The 16,428-nt window shown below is 44.6% G+C and overlaps 1 protein-coding gene across 1 annotated transcript in view; it reads right to left on the bottom strand.

The window, feature by feature from the left end:
• Positions 1-6,730: 6,730 nt before the first annotated feature.
• The window catches only part of LOC123515122 (proteasome subunit alpha type-5-like), a 35,917-nt gene continuing 26,219 nt past the window's right edge, over positions 6,731-16,428 (bottom strand). Inside the window, exons 4-6 of the mRNA XM_045273564.1 lie at positions 15,862-16,037; positions 7,455-7,616; positions 6,731-7,106 (exon numbers count right to left, since the gene is read on the bottom strand). Of these exons, the coding sequence (XP_045129499.1) occupies positions 6,942-7,106; positions 7,455-7,616; positions 15,862-16,037 (503 nt within the window). The 3' untranslated portion in view covers positions 6,731-6,941. The remainder of the gene's footprint in view (positions 7,107-7,454; positions 7,617-15,861; positions 16,038-16,428) is intronic.

The raw sequence follows: 16,428 nt of genomic DNA, 5'->3' as shown, positions 1-16,428 counted from the left end.
GGTTTTCATATTTGTACCTGCCTTGCAGCTTTTTTAATATCTTTAACATAATGCATGTTTTATCTGCTTTACTGGAAAATTATCTAAATTGTGCAGGTCTCACATACAGTGTTCCCTTGCTATTTTGCAGTTCAACTTTCATGGCCTCAGTGTTTTGTGGGTTTTATATACAGACACATTCTGTGGATTTTTTGCCATAACACGGGATCTGTGGTGTCACTTACATGTATTGTTCATATACATACATAGTACCATACACACATGTTTAGCCTACAAATATGTCTATAAGTGTGTGAGGAAGGATAATTCATAAGAGGGAATGGTTGATAAGAGTGTGGGGAAGGTTTATACAGTGGTAGGAAGGGCTGATAGTAGTGTGGGGAGGTTTGAAATAGGATTGTTTAATATAAAATCCATTTTTATATACATACTTACCCATAATTATTAATAATTGCTTAAACCCCCATTCCCACAGCAAACTTACATCGTGTCTAACAGCTTGAGGAAAGAAACAAAAGAAATACTTGGTGCCCTTTCTCGTTTTCTTTGCAAAGACACTCCCCACCCGTTTTCTATTCCTAGGTATCAGCCATCACGCCGATTCCCTCATTCTCCTCTATCCTAAAAGGTCATAGAGGGGAGGGAGGAAGGGAAACTCAATTATAATTAATAATTATGGGTATTAAGTATGTAGATAAAAATGGATTTTACATTAAAAAATCCTATTTGTTATTGCACATACTACTACCCATAATTATTAATTATTGCTCAAAAACTGAGTCCCAAGTATAGGAGGGAGGATGACCTCACCCGTAAGAACAACTTTCACTCCCCAAGACAAACACCCTTACAAAACCAAAACTTACAAGGCAGAGGCCATATCCTGAGGTGGGTGCAGCACTTGTATCCCATGACAGAGGGACAAAACCATAGAAGTGAGAGGAGCATAATGACTCTTGCCCTGAGAATGGTCCAAGGGCCTTGAACCCCACAGAGGACAATGCATAGAAGTGTATGTATAAGGAACCCAAAAGAAAAATTAATGAATTACACTGAAAGCCGACACAACAGGTTCCAGAGTAAAGGTATCTAAATACCAATGAGTAATATCCCTGAGATAAAAAGAAACTTAAGTGGACACACCCTTCCAGGTTCCCGCCCGAAGAACGGCAGAAATACTCCAAATCTTCCTGAACAAGGCACTCGTCGCCACTGCTCTAACTTCATGTGCCTTCACCCGAACCGAGCACATGTCCTCCTCAGACACATCGACATGTGCATGCTGGATAACTTGACATATCCAGTGGGAAATAGTATGAGGGTGCACTACACGCTGAGGCTCAGTTACTGTCACAAAAAGGCGGGAGCATCTAGACAGTCCCTGGTCTTACGAAGGTACTCCCTGATGGCTCTAACTGGACACAAAAGACCGTCCTCTTCCGAGTCGCCAATGTATTCCATAAGAGCAAGAATGGTAAAGTTGGACTGGGGTACATCACCTGGGGGTTCAGTCTTCGCTAGAAAATCCTGGGCTAGAGAAAAAGTCATAGAAGCCCAACCCTTCGAGTGACGAACTTCAGCTGACAGCCCATGCAGTTCACTAACTCGCAAGCAGATGCTAAAGCCAACAGAAAGGAAAACTTTAGTGCAACGTCCCTTAATGAAGCTAAACGCAGAGGCTCATAAGGGGACTTCATTAATGAACGTAAAACTAAGGATGTCCCACGCAGGAATGCGTGGTGAATGAGGGGAAGCCAATTTGGCAAACCCCTGAAACAGAGCTGACAGATCCTTGTCTTGTGAGATATCCAAGCCAGCCTGCTGAAAAATGGGGTCCAAAGCGGAACGATAGCCCTTAATGGATGGCAAGGACAAATGCTTAGTGTCCCAAAGAAAAATAAAGTCTGCTAAGTCCATTACAGAGGCCGAGAGAGGATGACAACCCCTCAACTCACACCAACCACAGAAAACAGACCACTTTGCCTGATAAAACTCTGGCAGAGGACTGTCTGACCGGACGGGCCATAAATCTAGCAGCCTTCCAAAAAGCCTCTCTTTTGGAAGAGACGCTGGAGAGTTTCCATGCGTAAAGGTGAAGATCCCCTGGAGACTTGTGAAAGAGGTGGTGATGAGGCTGGCGGAGCAGAGAGGCCCATTGCGGCAACACTCGAAGATGGTCCACAAGCACCTTCAGAAGTAGAGGAAACTAATCTGCCTGATGCTACCGTGGGATAATCAGAGTCACGAGAACACAAGCAGACTCTCTGACTCAAACTAGTACCCGCCAAATGAGAGAAAAGGGAGGAAAGGCAAACATGTCCTCTTTTCAAGCTCCTGGGTCGGGCAGGGGAGACACATACAGAGGTCACTGGTGATTTAAGGCAGTGGCAAACAGATCCACTGGTGGTGTACCCCACACCTGGAAGACCTGCCTGCACACTATGGGATGCAGGGTCCACTCTGATCCCACACACTTGAGATTGAGGAAGTCTGCCACTGCATTGTGCTGTCCTGGCACGAACCTGGGGTGAAGAGAGACCGAGTTGTCCTCACACCACTGGAGAATGTCCCTTGCCAGACTTGAATCAGGTGCCTCCCGAGTTCCTCGAATAGGCCACCACTGTCGAATTGTCTGATATGAGAGACACCACTGTGCCTGTGACTTCCTGCTGAAAGGACTGCAGAGCCCGGAAAACAACCATCATCTCCAGGTGGTTGATGTGAAACCTCTGCTCCCGTGGAGACCACACCTCGGAGACGAGAGTCCTCCCCAGATGACCACCCCAACTGTGAAGGGACGTGTCGGAAAACAGAGACTGTTCTGGAGGTGCCATCACAAAGGGAGCTCCCTTGAGTAAATGATATAGATCCATCCACCAGGAGAGGTCTGCCAGACACCACTGTGAAGGAGGAACCCGCCACCAGGGAGGGTCCAACGCTGCCTTCCAGTGTTTTTTCAGACACCACTTAAGGAATCTGGCCACCTGGGACCAGCCTCTCCAGGGAAGCCAGATGACCCAGGAGTGACCTCCATAGAGACACCGTAGGGGCTCTGTCCTCTAGAAAATTCTGTGCCACAAAAAGAAACCAGCTGACCCTTTCTGGCAACGGAAAAATAAGAGCCTTTACTGAGTTTAGCACCATGCCCAGGTACTGCTTCCTTTGGCTGGCTATTAGGTCTGATTTGGGCAGATTGATCTAAATACCCAAGTGAGCTTGCAGCCATAAAACAGCCTGGATGGCGCCTATGCATCCCTGGAGGGTCGTCCCTGTGACCAACCAATTGCCCAGGTAAAGGCCCAGGGAGATATAGTGTCAATGACCCCATGAAGACACGAGCCATCACCTTGGTGAAGACCTGTGGGGCAGTGGAGAGGCCAAAACAAAGAACTTTGACCTGAAAAACCTTGCCTCGCCAAACGAACTGCAGGTACTTGCGGGAACACAGGTGGATTGGAACTTGGAAATATGTGTCCCTCAGATCCAGAGACACCATCCAATCCACCACGTTCGAAGACTCCAAAACTGACTCCACTGTCTCCATCCAGAAGGGGCTGACCACTAAAAACTTGTTCAGAGTTGAAGTCAAACACAGGTCTCCAACTGCCTGTTACCTTGGGAACAAGGAACAGATGGGCATAAAAGCCTTCTAGCTTGCCCCCCAAAAGCTCTATAGCCCCTTTGGCCAACATTTCTTGTACCACTAAGTCCAAGGCTACATGACAATCCAACCCCTCTGCATAACTCACAAACTCTATTGGTCTGGCCGACAAAGGAGGAGGACACAGAAAGGGGAGGACATAATGCAGAGTATTCACTACCCACTCTCCAGTGCCACTGCAGGCAAGCGCCAGCAGGTACAGGAGAGCAAACTACTTCCCTAGCGAGATCTACCTCGGCCATGGGGTCCACCCCAAAGGATCCCCCTGTAGCGGAGGGCCTTGGGACCAAAGCCGACGAAGAGGAACTACGAAACGCACCCCTCCTTGTCTGTACTTTTATCTTGCTCCCCTGGGGCCCGGAGAATGACCCCCAAAAAGAAGAGGCTAACCCCCACACCACGGAAGAGAGTGCACATTGCTGAGGAGCTAAGTGCTCTTCTTCCTGTACCATGGCCACCACTGCTGGGTCAAATAGCACATCAGAAAAGGGAGAAGAAAGGAGCTGGTGGTTCTCCCTGTCAGAAAAGGTACAAGGCAACGAATCCACTACTGCCTGCCTCCATAACATAAGGAGTCTACAATGTAGCTCCTCAGCAGGACGAAGAATGTCCTTATATTTATTTGCTTTGGCCAGTGCCAACAAAAATTCCAAAACAGAATGTTTCTTGTTCGAAACGGCACCAGCCCATGTAGCCAACACCTGATCTGTCCAAGAGGCAGTGTCAGCCATGGAGCCACACACTTTCTCCATTTGCGCCAAGAGGTGGGAGGAGACAGAGGCTGCTGGGTTGCCCAACAGCCATAGACTCCTTATTAACAGGAGGAGCCAGAGAGGCCCCTTCAGGTAGATAAAAAAAGACCTGGCCCAGCCATACCAGTCCCTACACAACTGATAATTTGCAGAGCAATGCTTAAGCTCCTTCAGGGGCCTGCATTGGACTTCCTCATGGACAGCTTGAGTCATAAGTGACTGTGGGAGAGAAAAAAAAAAGAGGGCTGATAGGGCAAAACTGAGCCCTATGCCCTTTCTACCCCCATAAGGTGGGACAAGGAAGGAGCCTCAGGAGCAGGCAGATGAAGACAGGCTCTCACCTAACCTACTAGGTGCAAAAAAGGCGAAACACCTTCTTGATTGGGAGGCGCACGTCCTCCTCATCATCCTCACAAGACTCGACTGTGGAAAGAGGATGGCCAACTGGCATGGGAGCCGAGACTTTGGCCCACCCCACTGCCACCAGGCACAGCAGCTGGTCGGTCAGCCTCAACAGAATCCTCCTGAAAAGTGGAAAACTGTTCGGCACAGATTTGCCATGGTCCATATGATTCACACCACTGCGAGGAAGGGGATGACTGCCAGGCATGGGAGCTGAGGGGCACACACCAACCCCTACACAAGGTACATGAGTCTGATTGCCCAGCATGGGAGCCTTGTGGTTGGCACCAACACTCACATTCTGGGAAGGGAGAAGTCCATCAGACATAATAGCACCAAGCTCCACCCCCAAAGTACGTGGAATGGTCTCACTTACACCTAATCTACGTGAGTGGACGATGAGCTGGCCGCCAGGCATGGGAACCATATGGGAGACACCAGCCTCAACATCCTGGAAAGGAGTCTGCCTGCCAGGCATGGGAGCTGTATGGCAGACGCCAACCTGCATTTTCTGTGTAGTGGGGCGGCCACCGGGCATGGTAGACCTATGGATGTCGCCAACCCCACCCCATAAGCACTACCAAAGGTACCAGAAGCACCAGGCATTTCCTTACCTGAACTGCGAATAAAACCACGAGAGGGGATAAAAGGTTGGCCGCCAGGCATGGGTGCCGTATGGCAAATGCCACCATCAATATACCAGATAGGAGTCTAACTGCCAGGCATGGGAGCTGTATGGCAGTTACTGACCTCTGTATCCCAGGTAGTGGGGTGGTTGCCGGGCATGGTAGACTGATGGCTGTCGCTAACCCCACCCCCGTAAACAGTGTGAAAAGTACCAAGGGCACTGTGCACTGCCTTATCTATGCCAGGAACTGCGGCATGGCAGCCACCTGTTGTTGTTGACTTTGTGGTGGACGCCAGTACCATCTCAACCTCGTGACTGTCGGCACCAGCTGGTCCCACTTGCCCTGGCCTCTGCATAGCCCCACTCGTACCCGGCTGGGAATCGTCTACCTGTGAAGCTAGAGATTGGAAAACAGAGAAGGGGGAACCTTGGGCAGAGGAGAGAAAGAGGGAAAGCCAGCCCAACGTCTCCTCTGTCTTGCACATGCATTTATGCAGCTGCTGTGACAAAGGGGAAGACTTGCACTAACTGGAAGAAGCCTTCCTCCCCTCAGTACGATCTTTAATACTATCCAAAAGACATAGAAACTGGTCATGTGACAAGGCCTTGCAGCAATCACAATGGAAAGCAAGGCTACAAAGCATCTCCCTACATGACAGACACTCCCCATGAGGGTCCACCATAAGTGATGGGAGGGAACAAGAACACATCACACAATTATGTGGCATTATAACACACTTACAAACTCCCTGTAGAAGATAGACAAACCAAGGAGTGACGAAAGGCAAACCCAACCGCTGCTGAAAAAGAGCCAGTGAGAGATGAGCTAAAGACGTGTAAGCCCTGTGACAGCAAAGAGGCAAATGAGGGAATCAGCCTGATGGTTGATACCTGGGAATAGAACATGGGTGGGGTGTCCTCTCAAAGAAAACGAGTAAGGGCACCTCAAGTATTTCTTTCACTTCTTTCCTCAAGCTGTTGGACATGATGTGAGTTTGCTGTGGGAATGGGGGTTTAATAATTGTGGGTAGTAGTATATGTAATAACAAATGTTATGTATATAGTGGAGTATATAATTATAGTGTCCCTACTTCGTGGATTTTCACCTTTCGCAGGTAGTTACAAAACACATCTTCCACAATAAACAAGGGAACACTGTATATACAATCAACAGTCCGTCCCTCTCTTCATAGGTCTTAATATTGTTAATTCCCAACATTAAACATTCCCAACATTAAACAGAGAATGAGGGAATCTTATCAAGAGAAGGTAATTAAGAAACACCTAAACAAAATGGAGGTTTTATTTGATACACTTATAGAAATTAGAAAGTGGTAACACTTCTTGACATAGTAATGATATCAATGATAATAGAGGAAGTAGTAGTAGTAGTAACCTATTTAACAGCTCCACAAAACAAGAATAATGAAAGAATCCATGAAAAATCCATCCATTTCTACCCACTTTCAAGACACTGGAATCCACTTCGTAGTGAACTTTACAGGCCTGAGATAATCTCCTCCACCTGGCTTTGTGGATACCTGTGGAAGCCTTTGTCAGGTGTCACCACAGCCACCTCCACATTTGATCCACTCACCTTTTCCTCCATCACTTGCTTGAGTACAGTCAGGGCAAGTTTCAGGGCTTCTTGTAGCTTCATGGACTGAGAGAGAGAGAATATAAGCCATCTTAGCACCCTTGTTACTGGATGTAGATACAGAGACTATAAAAAAAGAGAAACTAATCCTAATCTCAAAAAGATTAATCTTTTTATGCTTCCATGTACCCTACCACTCAAAGACAGACACACACTATGAAATGGCATAGTGCAAAAAGAACTGAAAAGGTTTGTGGCATTATGCAATATCCATCTCAATCCTTTCTAGCAAATCAAACTTAATTTAAATTTATGCAAATTCTAAACCCTCCCAAAGCCGCACAAACCTTTTTTAAAACATCCAAATTCTCTCAAGAAAACCTGCCCATCCATATACAATTCCATGCTATTTACCTTGTGGTATGACTCCTGGAGGGACTGTTGGGCACCTTCAGAGCCTGATCCAATAGCCTTTGCACCAAACTCCAGGAAAGTGCCACTTGGGTCCATATGGTACAGCTGCGCCCCACAGTTATCAATCCCGGCAAATAGCATAGCCACTCCAAATGGACGACTCTGAGGAGGAAAAGCCAGAGTGTGTGTGTGTGTGTATGCCCCTCTTAGCTGGCTGTAGTCTGTGCACTGCGAAGGTGCTGAAGACTTTCAACAAATACCAAGCACTTACCCAGTATCTTCCTTAAACAAGGAGTGTATGAAGCATGAAAACTCAGCCTTACCCATATACAAATACATATGTTAAAAGAAGAGGCTCCCAGAGTTTACCAGTAAAGCAGATGAAAGAGTGAAGGTATCAGTTAACTTTTGTCAGTAAAGTGAACAGAATAATGATGGGAGGAAGTGATAAGACTTGTACAGCATAGCCATAGGAGATGGAATAAATTGGGTAGAGATGACTCAAAACATCTTACTTTTTGTGAGAGAACAGATGTGAAATTTCAAAGTTTGTTCAGCACTGAGAAGAAAGAATATCTGGGAGATAGAATAGAACTGGAGAAAGTAAAAAAGGAAAAGGATTTAGGAGTGACGATGGAAGAAAACAATCAACCAGTAAGCCATATTGATAGAATAAAACTGGAGAAAGTCAAAAAGGAAAAGGATTTAGGAGTGACGATGGAAGAAAACAATCAACCAGTAAGCCATATTGATAGAATTTTTAGAGAAACATAATTTGCTAAGGAATATTGGAGTAGCGAATTTCACTACATGGACAAAGAAATGATGAAGAAATTGATAAGTACTATAACAAGACACAGATTGGAATATGCAGGAGTAGTGTGGACCCCCCATAAAAAGAAACACATAAGGAAAGTGGAGAGACTACAAAAAATGGCTACAAGAATGGTTCCAGAATTTGAAGGGATGACATATGAGGAAAGACTAAAGGTTATGGATCTACCAACCCTGGAACAATAAAGGGAGAGAGGAGACCTGATACAAGTTTATAAATTGATCAACGGAATGGACCAAGTGGATAATGAGAAACTGATCCTGAGAGAAGAATATGACATCTGAAGCACAAGATCGCATAGTAAAAAGCTGAGAAAAGGAAGATGTCTGAGAGATGTTAAAAAATCTAGTTTCCCGGAAAGATGTACTGAGACATGGAACAGTTTAAATGAAGAAGTAGTGTCTGCAACGAGTGTGCATACTTAAAGTAAGATTGGACAAGTGCAGATATGGAGACGGGGCCACACGAGCATAAAGCCCAGGCCCTGTAAAACTACAACTAGGTAAATATACACACACACACACAATCAACCAGTAAGCCATATTGATAGAATTTTCAGAGAGACATATAATTTGCTATGGAATATTGGAGTAGCATTTCATTACATGGACAAAGAAATGATGAAGAATTTGATAAGTACTATAATAAGACCCAGATTGGAATATGCAGGAATAGTGTGGACACCTCATAAAAAGAAACACATAAGGAAGTTGGAGAGACTACAAAAAATGGCTACAAGAATGGTTCCAGAATTTGAAGGGATGACATATGAGGAGAGACTAAAAGCTATGGATCTACCAACCCTGGAAGAGAGAAGGGAGAGAGGGGATCTGATACAAGTTTATAAATTGATCAACGGAATGGACGGAGAGAACGGAATGGTGGAAGACCCAAAAAGTATGGCAGAACTGTTAAATAGTAAATTTCTGAAGGTCTTTTACTAAGGAATTCAAATTTGAAAGACCACAGGGTAATAGAGAGAATGTCCATATGAAAGAGATTAAAGTAATCAAGCTTGAAATAAAAAAAAGTTGATGATGGAATTAGATGAGAAGGCAATGGGACCAGATGAAGTCTCAGGCAGAATACTGAAAGAATGTAGGGAAGAACTAGCAAGTCCTATATACAACATCATAAAATGCTCAATAGAAAATGGAACAGTACCAGTGGAGTGGAAAAGAGCTGAGGTGGTTCCTATATATAACAGCGGAAGAAAGGAAAAACCTTTAAATTACAGACCGGTATCACTAACTAGTGTAATATGCAAGATGTGTGTAAGAATAATAAAGAAGCAATGGATTGAGTTTCTTGAAGACAACAAATTATTATCAAATAGCCAATTTGGTTTTAGAAAAGGTCGGTCATGTGTAACAAATTTATTGAGTTTCTACTCTAGAACAGTTGATAAAGTACAAGAGAGAGAGGGATGGATTGACTGTATTTATTTAGATTTAAAAAGGCGTTTGATAAAATGCCACATGAAAGATTACTATGGAAGTTAGAGGAGAAGGGTGGCTTAAAAGGAAGCACAGTGAGATGGATGAAAAATTACTTGAGGGGGAGAGAAATAAGGACGATAGTTAAAGATATGAAGTCCAAGTGGAGAGTAGTAGACAGCGGAGTGCCACATGGGTCAGTATTGGCGCCAATACTTTTTCTCGTATATATAAACAACATGCCAGAGAGAGTGAACAGCTACATAAATGTGTTTGTGGATGATGCGAAACTGTGCAGAGTCATTAAACAAAAAGAGGATTGTGAAATACTACAGGAAGACTTAAAGATGATCTGGAGATGGAGTAAAAAATGCGAGATGGAATTCAATGTGGACAAAAGTCATGTCATGGAAATGGGAAAAAGTGAAAGACGACCAGTGGGAATCTATAAGATGGGAGATGGAGTAGAACTAGAAAAAGTAAAAAAGGAAAAGGACTTGGGAGTGACAATGGAAGAAAACAATCAACCGGTAGGTAAGCCATATTGATAAAATTTTCAGAGAGACGTATAATTTGCAAAGGAATATTGCAGTAGCATTTCACTATATGGACAAAGAAATGATGAAGAAATTGATAAGTACTAAAATAAGATCTAGATTGGAATATGCAGGAGTTGTGTGGATCCCCCATAAAAAGAAACACATAAGAAAGTTGGAGAGACTACAAAAAATGGCTACAAGAATGGTTCCAGAATTTAAAGGGATGACATATGAGGAGAGACTAAAGGCAATGGATCTACCAACCTTGGAACAGAGAGAGAGGGGATCTGATAAGTTTATAAATTGATTAATGGAATGGATCAAGTGGATAATGAGAAACTAATCCTGAGAGAAGAATATGACATTAGAAGCACAAGATTGCATAGTAAGAAACTGAGGAAGGGAAGATGTCTGAGAGATGTCAAAAAATTTAGTTTCCCACACAGATGTGTTGAGACTTGGAACAGTTTGAGTGAGGAAGTGGTGTCAGCAAAGAGTGTACATAGTTTTAAAGAAAAATTGGATAAGTGTAGATATGGAGATGGGGCCACACGAGCATAAAGCCCAGGCCCTGTAAAACTACAACTAGGTAGGTAAAAAAAAAAAAAAAAAAAAAAAAAAAAAAAAAAAAAAAAAACACACACGGCCCAGTAGCTCAGTGGTTAGAGCGCTGGCTCCACAAGCCAGATGACCGGGGTTAGATTCCCCGGCCGGGTGGAGATATTTGGGTGTGTCTCCTTTGACGTGTAGCCCTTGTTCACCTAGCAGTGAGTAGGTACGGGATGTAAATCGAGGAGTTGTGACCTTGTTGTCCTGGTGTGTGGTGTGTGCCTGGTCTCAGACCTATCCCAAGATCGGAAATAATGAGCTCTGGGCTCGTTCCGTAGGGTAACGTCTGGCTGTCTCGTCAGAGACTGCAGCAGATCAAACAGTGAACACACACACACACACACACACACACACACACACACACACACACACACACACACACACACACACACACACTAGCTCAGTGGTTAGAGCGCTGGCTTCACAAGCCAGATGACCGGGGTTCAATTCCCCGGCCGGGTGGAGATATTTGGGTGTGTCTCCTTTCACGTGTAGCCCCTGTTCACCTAGCAGTGAGTAGGTACGGGATGTAAATCGAGGAGTTGTGACCTTGTTGTCCCGGTGTGTGGTGTGTGCCTGGTCTCAGGCCTATCCCAAGATCGGAAATAATGAGCTTTGAGCTCGTTCCGTAGGGTAACGTCTGGCTGTCTCGTCAGAGACTGCAGCAGATCAAACAGTGAATCACACACACACACACACACACACATATGGTCCAGGTAGCTCAGTGGTTAGAGTTAGTTAGATGACTGGGGTTCGATTCCCCGGCCGAGTGGAGATATTTGGGTGTGTCTCCTTTCACATGTATCCCCTGTTCACCTAGCAGTGAGTAGGTACGGGATGTAAATCGAGGAGTTGTGACCTTGTTGTCCCGGTGTGTGGTGTGTGCCTGGTCTCAGGCCTATCCGAAGATCGGAAATAATGAGCTCTAAGCTCGTTCTGTAGGGTAATGTCTGGCTGTCTCCTCAGAGACTGCAGCAGATCAAACAGCGAAACACACACACACGGCCCGGTAGCTCAGTGGTTAGAGCGCTGGCTTCACAAGCCAGATGACCGGGGTTCGATTCCCCCGGCCGGGTGGAGATATTTGGGTGTGTCTCCTTTCACGTGTAGCCCTTGTTCACCTAGCAGTGAGTAGGTACGGGATGTAAATCGAGGAGTTGTGACCTTATTGTCCCGGTGTGTGGTGTGTGCCTGGTCTCAGACCTATCCCAAGATCGGAAATAATGAGCTCTGAGCTCGTTCCGTAGGGTAACGTCTGGCTGTCTCGTCAGAGACTGCAGCAGATCAAACAGTGACACACACACACACACACACACACACACACACACACACACACACACACACACACACACACTAGCTCAGTGGTTAGAGCGCTGGCTTCACAAGCCAGATGACCGGGGTTCGATTCCCCGGTCGGGTGGAGATATTTGAGTGTGTCTCCTTTCACGTGTAGCCCCTGTTCACCTAGCAGTGAGTAGGTACGGGATGTAAATCGAGGAGTTGTGACCTTGTTGTCCCAGTGTGTGGTGTGTGCCTGGTCTCAGGCCTATCCCAAGATCGGAAATAATGAGCTTTGAGCTCGTTCCGTAGGGTAACGTCTGGCTGTCTCGTCAGAGACTGCAGCAGATCAAACAGTGAATCACACACACACACACACACACACACACACACACACACACACACACACACACGGTCCGGGTAGCTCAGTGGTTAGAGTTAGTTAGATGACCGGGGTTCGATTCCCCGGCCGAGTGGAGATATTTGGGTGTGTCTCCTTTCACGTGTATCCCGTTCACCTAGCAGTGAGTAGGTACGGGATGTAAATCGAGGAATTGTGACCTTGTTGTCCCGGTGTGTGGTGTGTGCCTGGTCTCAGGCCTATCCGAAGATCGGAAATAATGAGCTCTAAGCTCGTTCTGTAGGGTAATGTCTGGCTGTCTCCTCAGAGACTGCAGCAGATCAAACAGCGAAACACACACACACACACACACGGCCCGGTAGCTCAGTGGTTAGAGCGCTGGCTTCACAAGCCAGATGACCGGGGTTCGATTCCCCCGGCCGGGTGGAGATATTTGGGTGTGTCTCCTTTCACGTGTAGCCCTTGTTCACCTAGCAGTGAGTAGGTACGGGATGTAAATCGAGGAGTTGTGACCTTGTTGTCCTGGTGTGTGGTGTGTGCCTGGTCTCAGACCTATCCCAAGATCGGAAATAATGAGCTCTGAGCTTGTTCCGTAGGGTAACGTCTGGCTGTCTCGTCAGAGACTGCAGCAGATCAAACAGTGAATGACACACACACACACACACACACACACGGCCCGGTAGCTCAGTGGTTAGAGCGCTGGCTTCACAAGCCAGATGACCGGGGTTCAATTCCCCGGCCGGGTGGAGATATTTGGGTGTGTCTCCTTTCACGTGTAGCCCTTGTTCACCTAGCAGTGAGTAGGTACGGGATGTAAATCGAGGAGTTGTGACCTTGTTGTCCCGGTGTGTGGTGTGTGCCTGGTCTCAGACCTATCCCAAGATCGGAAATAATGAGCTCTGAGCTCATTCCGTAGGGTAACGTCTGGCTGTCTCGTCAGAGACTACAGCAGATCAAACAATGAATCTCACACACACACACACACACACACACACACACACACACACACACACACACACACACACACACACACACACACACACACACACACACACACACACACACACACACACACACACATTGGATGGGCGGACGCAGTATATCTTGACTTGAGAATAGCTTTTTATCAGGTACCACATCAAAAATTGTTATGGAAGATAAAGGAGTATGGAGGCATTGGTGGAAGATTACTTGACTGGATGAAGGATTATCTTAATGACAGAGAAATGAGAACAGTAATATTTGACTAGTGTTCATGATGGCTTAAGGTAACTAGTGGTGTCCCACAGGCATCTGTGTTGAGACCACTACTGTTTGTTATCTACGTTAATGACTTGAGTGAAGAAGTTGAAAGTTATATAAATCTGTTTGCTGATGATACAAAACTAATGAGGAAGGTAAAGAAAATGTGAATGACTGTAAAGTGCTGCAAAGTGATTTAGATAAGATTAGTAATTGGAGCAGAACATGGCAAATGGAGTTTAACTAATTAAGTGTAAGGTAATGGCAAATGGAGTTTAACTAATTAAGTGTAAGGTAATGGAGTTTGGTAAGAGTGAAAAGAGAATATGATACGACTATAATATGAATGATGTCAAATTGGAGATATCAAAAGAGGAAATGGATTTGGGAGTGACTGTTACAGATGACTTGACTCCAGACAAACATATAAATAGAAGTGTTAATGGTATGATATGATGAATTTATTAAAGAGGGTGAGAGTGATGAAAGGATGATTAAGAGGATATTGATTTCTGTGATACAACTGAAATTGGAATATGCAGTGTGGTCTCCTCATAAAAAGAAAAATATTATGAAATATTATGAAGTTGGAAAGAGTGCAGAGAGCAATTACAAAGATGGTTCCAAATTTAAATACTTTAACCTATGGAAAAAGACTGAGGAAATTGGACATTACTGCATTGGAAGAGAGAAGGAAAAGAGGAGATTTGATACATGTTTATAGAATGGTTAATGGTATGGAGGATATGGATAAAGAAGACTTTTTACTACTGGACACACACAATACATGAGAACATGGTTTAAAGTTGAAAAAGGATTTTTTTGTAGAAGAGATGTCAAGAAGTATAGTTTCCCTCAGAGTTGTGAACAATTGGAATGAACTTGATGAGGAAGTTGTAATGACTGGGATTGTGAATATTTTTAAGAAGAAATTTGATAAAGATATAGACAGGACACCATGAGTTTACTCTCTTCCTGTAAACCACAACTAAGTAAATACACATGTAGTGTAGTGGTTAGCACACTCAGCTTACAACTGAGAACGCTCAGGTTCAAGTCCTGGGCGCGGCGAGGCAAATGGGCAAGCCTCTCTTAATGTGTAGTCCCTGTTCACTTAGCAGCAAGTAGGTACAGGATGTAACTCGAAAAGTTGTGGCCTCGCTTTCCTGGTGGAGTGTGTTGTGGTCTCAGTCCTACCCGAAGATGGGTCTATGAGCTCTGAGCTCGCTCCGTAATGGGGAAGGCTGGCTGAGTGATCAGCAGGTAACTGTGGTGAATTACACACACACACACACACACACACACGACCTATGGGAATCTATAAGATGGGAGATGGAGTAGAACGGGAGAAAGTCAAAAAGGAAAAGGACTTAGGAGTGACGATGGAAGAAAACAATCAACCAGTAAGCCATATTGATAGAATCTTTAGAGAAACATAATTTGCTGAGGAATATTGGAGTAGCATTTCACTACATGGACAAAGAAATGATGAAGAAATTGATAAATACTATAATAAGACCCAGATTGGAATATGCAGGAGTAGTGTGGACCCCTCATAAAAAGAAACACATATGGAAATTGGAGAGGCTACAAAAAATGGCTACAAGAATGGTCCCAGAACTTGAAGGGATGACATATGAGGAGAAACTAAAGGCTATGGATCTACCAACCTTGGAACAAAGAAGGGAGAGAGGCGACCTGATACAAGTCTATAAATTGATCAACGGAATGGACCAAGTGGATAATGAGAAACTGATCCTGAGAGAAGAATATGACACCCGAAGCACAAGATCGCATAGTAAAAAGCTGAGAAAGGGAAGATGTCTGAGAGATATTAAAAAATACAGTTTCCCGCAGAGATGTATTGAGACGTGGAACAGTTTAGATGAAGAAGTAGTGTCTGCAACGAGTGTGCACACTTTTAACGAGTGTGCACACTTTTAAAGTAAGATTGGATAAGTGTAGATATGGAGACGGGGCCACACGAGCATAAAGCCCAGGCCCTGTAAAACTACAACTAGGTAAATACAACTAGGTAAATACACACACAGATGCAGCAACAGAAGAAAAAAAAAAGAAGTCAATAAAAATAAAGATAAAAACTCACCATTGCAGGGCCATCATCATCTGAGTCACCAAACCGGATAGCTAAGTTAGACACAGCCTGAGCAACACTCTCCACCTTCATATCTGCATTGTACACGAACCAGTGGTTGGCACACTCCACCCGTGCGTGGTCCACCAGGGTGCGGGAGTCTGCTACCAGGCCAGACACTGCACATCCTGTACAGACACACAAAAGTGTTGATATCAGTGTGTTTGCTTGACATAATTTTTCATATCTCTCTTCTTCCTTTCATGTTCCATTTTTCAATTAGATAATCAAGAAAACTCGTATTACAAGTGAAGAATAACATTACGAATTGATGCATGGTGAATAAGCAACTAACAAGAAAATGGGAAGCTTAGCATGTGCTATTTTTAATACAATTAAAAGGGTTTAGAATGTCAAAATAAAGTAAAATAAGTACTTTGCAAAATAGTCTTTTGATACCTGAGCATCAATGTGGGCATTGGTTTGAATCTGAGCTAAGGCAATTAGTTCATGGCACATCCTTTCACTCTGTCTGGTTGATAAAGGAGTGCCTGGTCTTTTCTTTCCTCACATACTCAC

The sequence above is a fragment of the Portunus trituberculatus genome, chromosome 38, assembly GCF_017591435.1.
Source record: "Portunus trituberculatus isolate SZX2019 chromosome 38, ASM1759143v1, whole genome shotgun sequence".
Taxonomy (NCBI): Eukaryota; Metazoa; Arthropoda; class Malacostraca; order Decapoda; family Portunidae; genus Portunus; species Portunus trituberculatus.
Note: the sequence above shows the minus strand (reverse complement) of the source record. Positions and strands in the feature narration are given on the sequence as shown.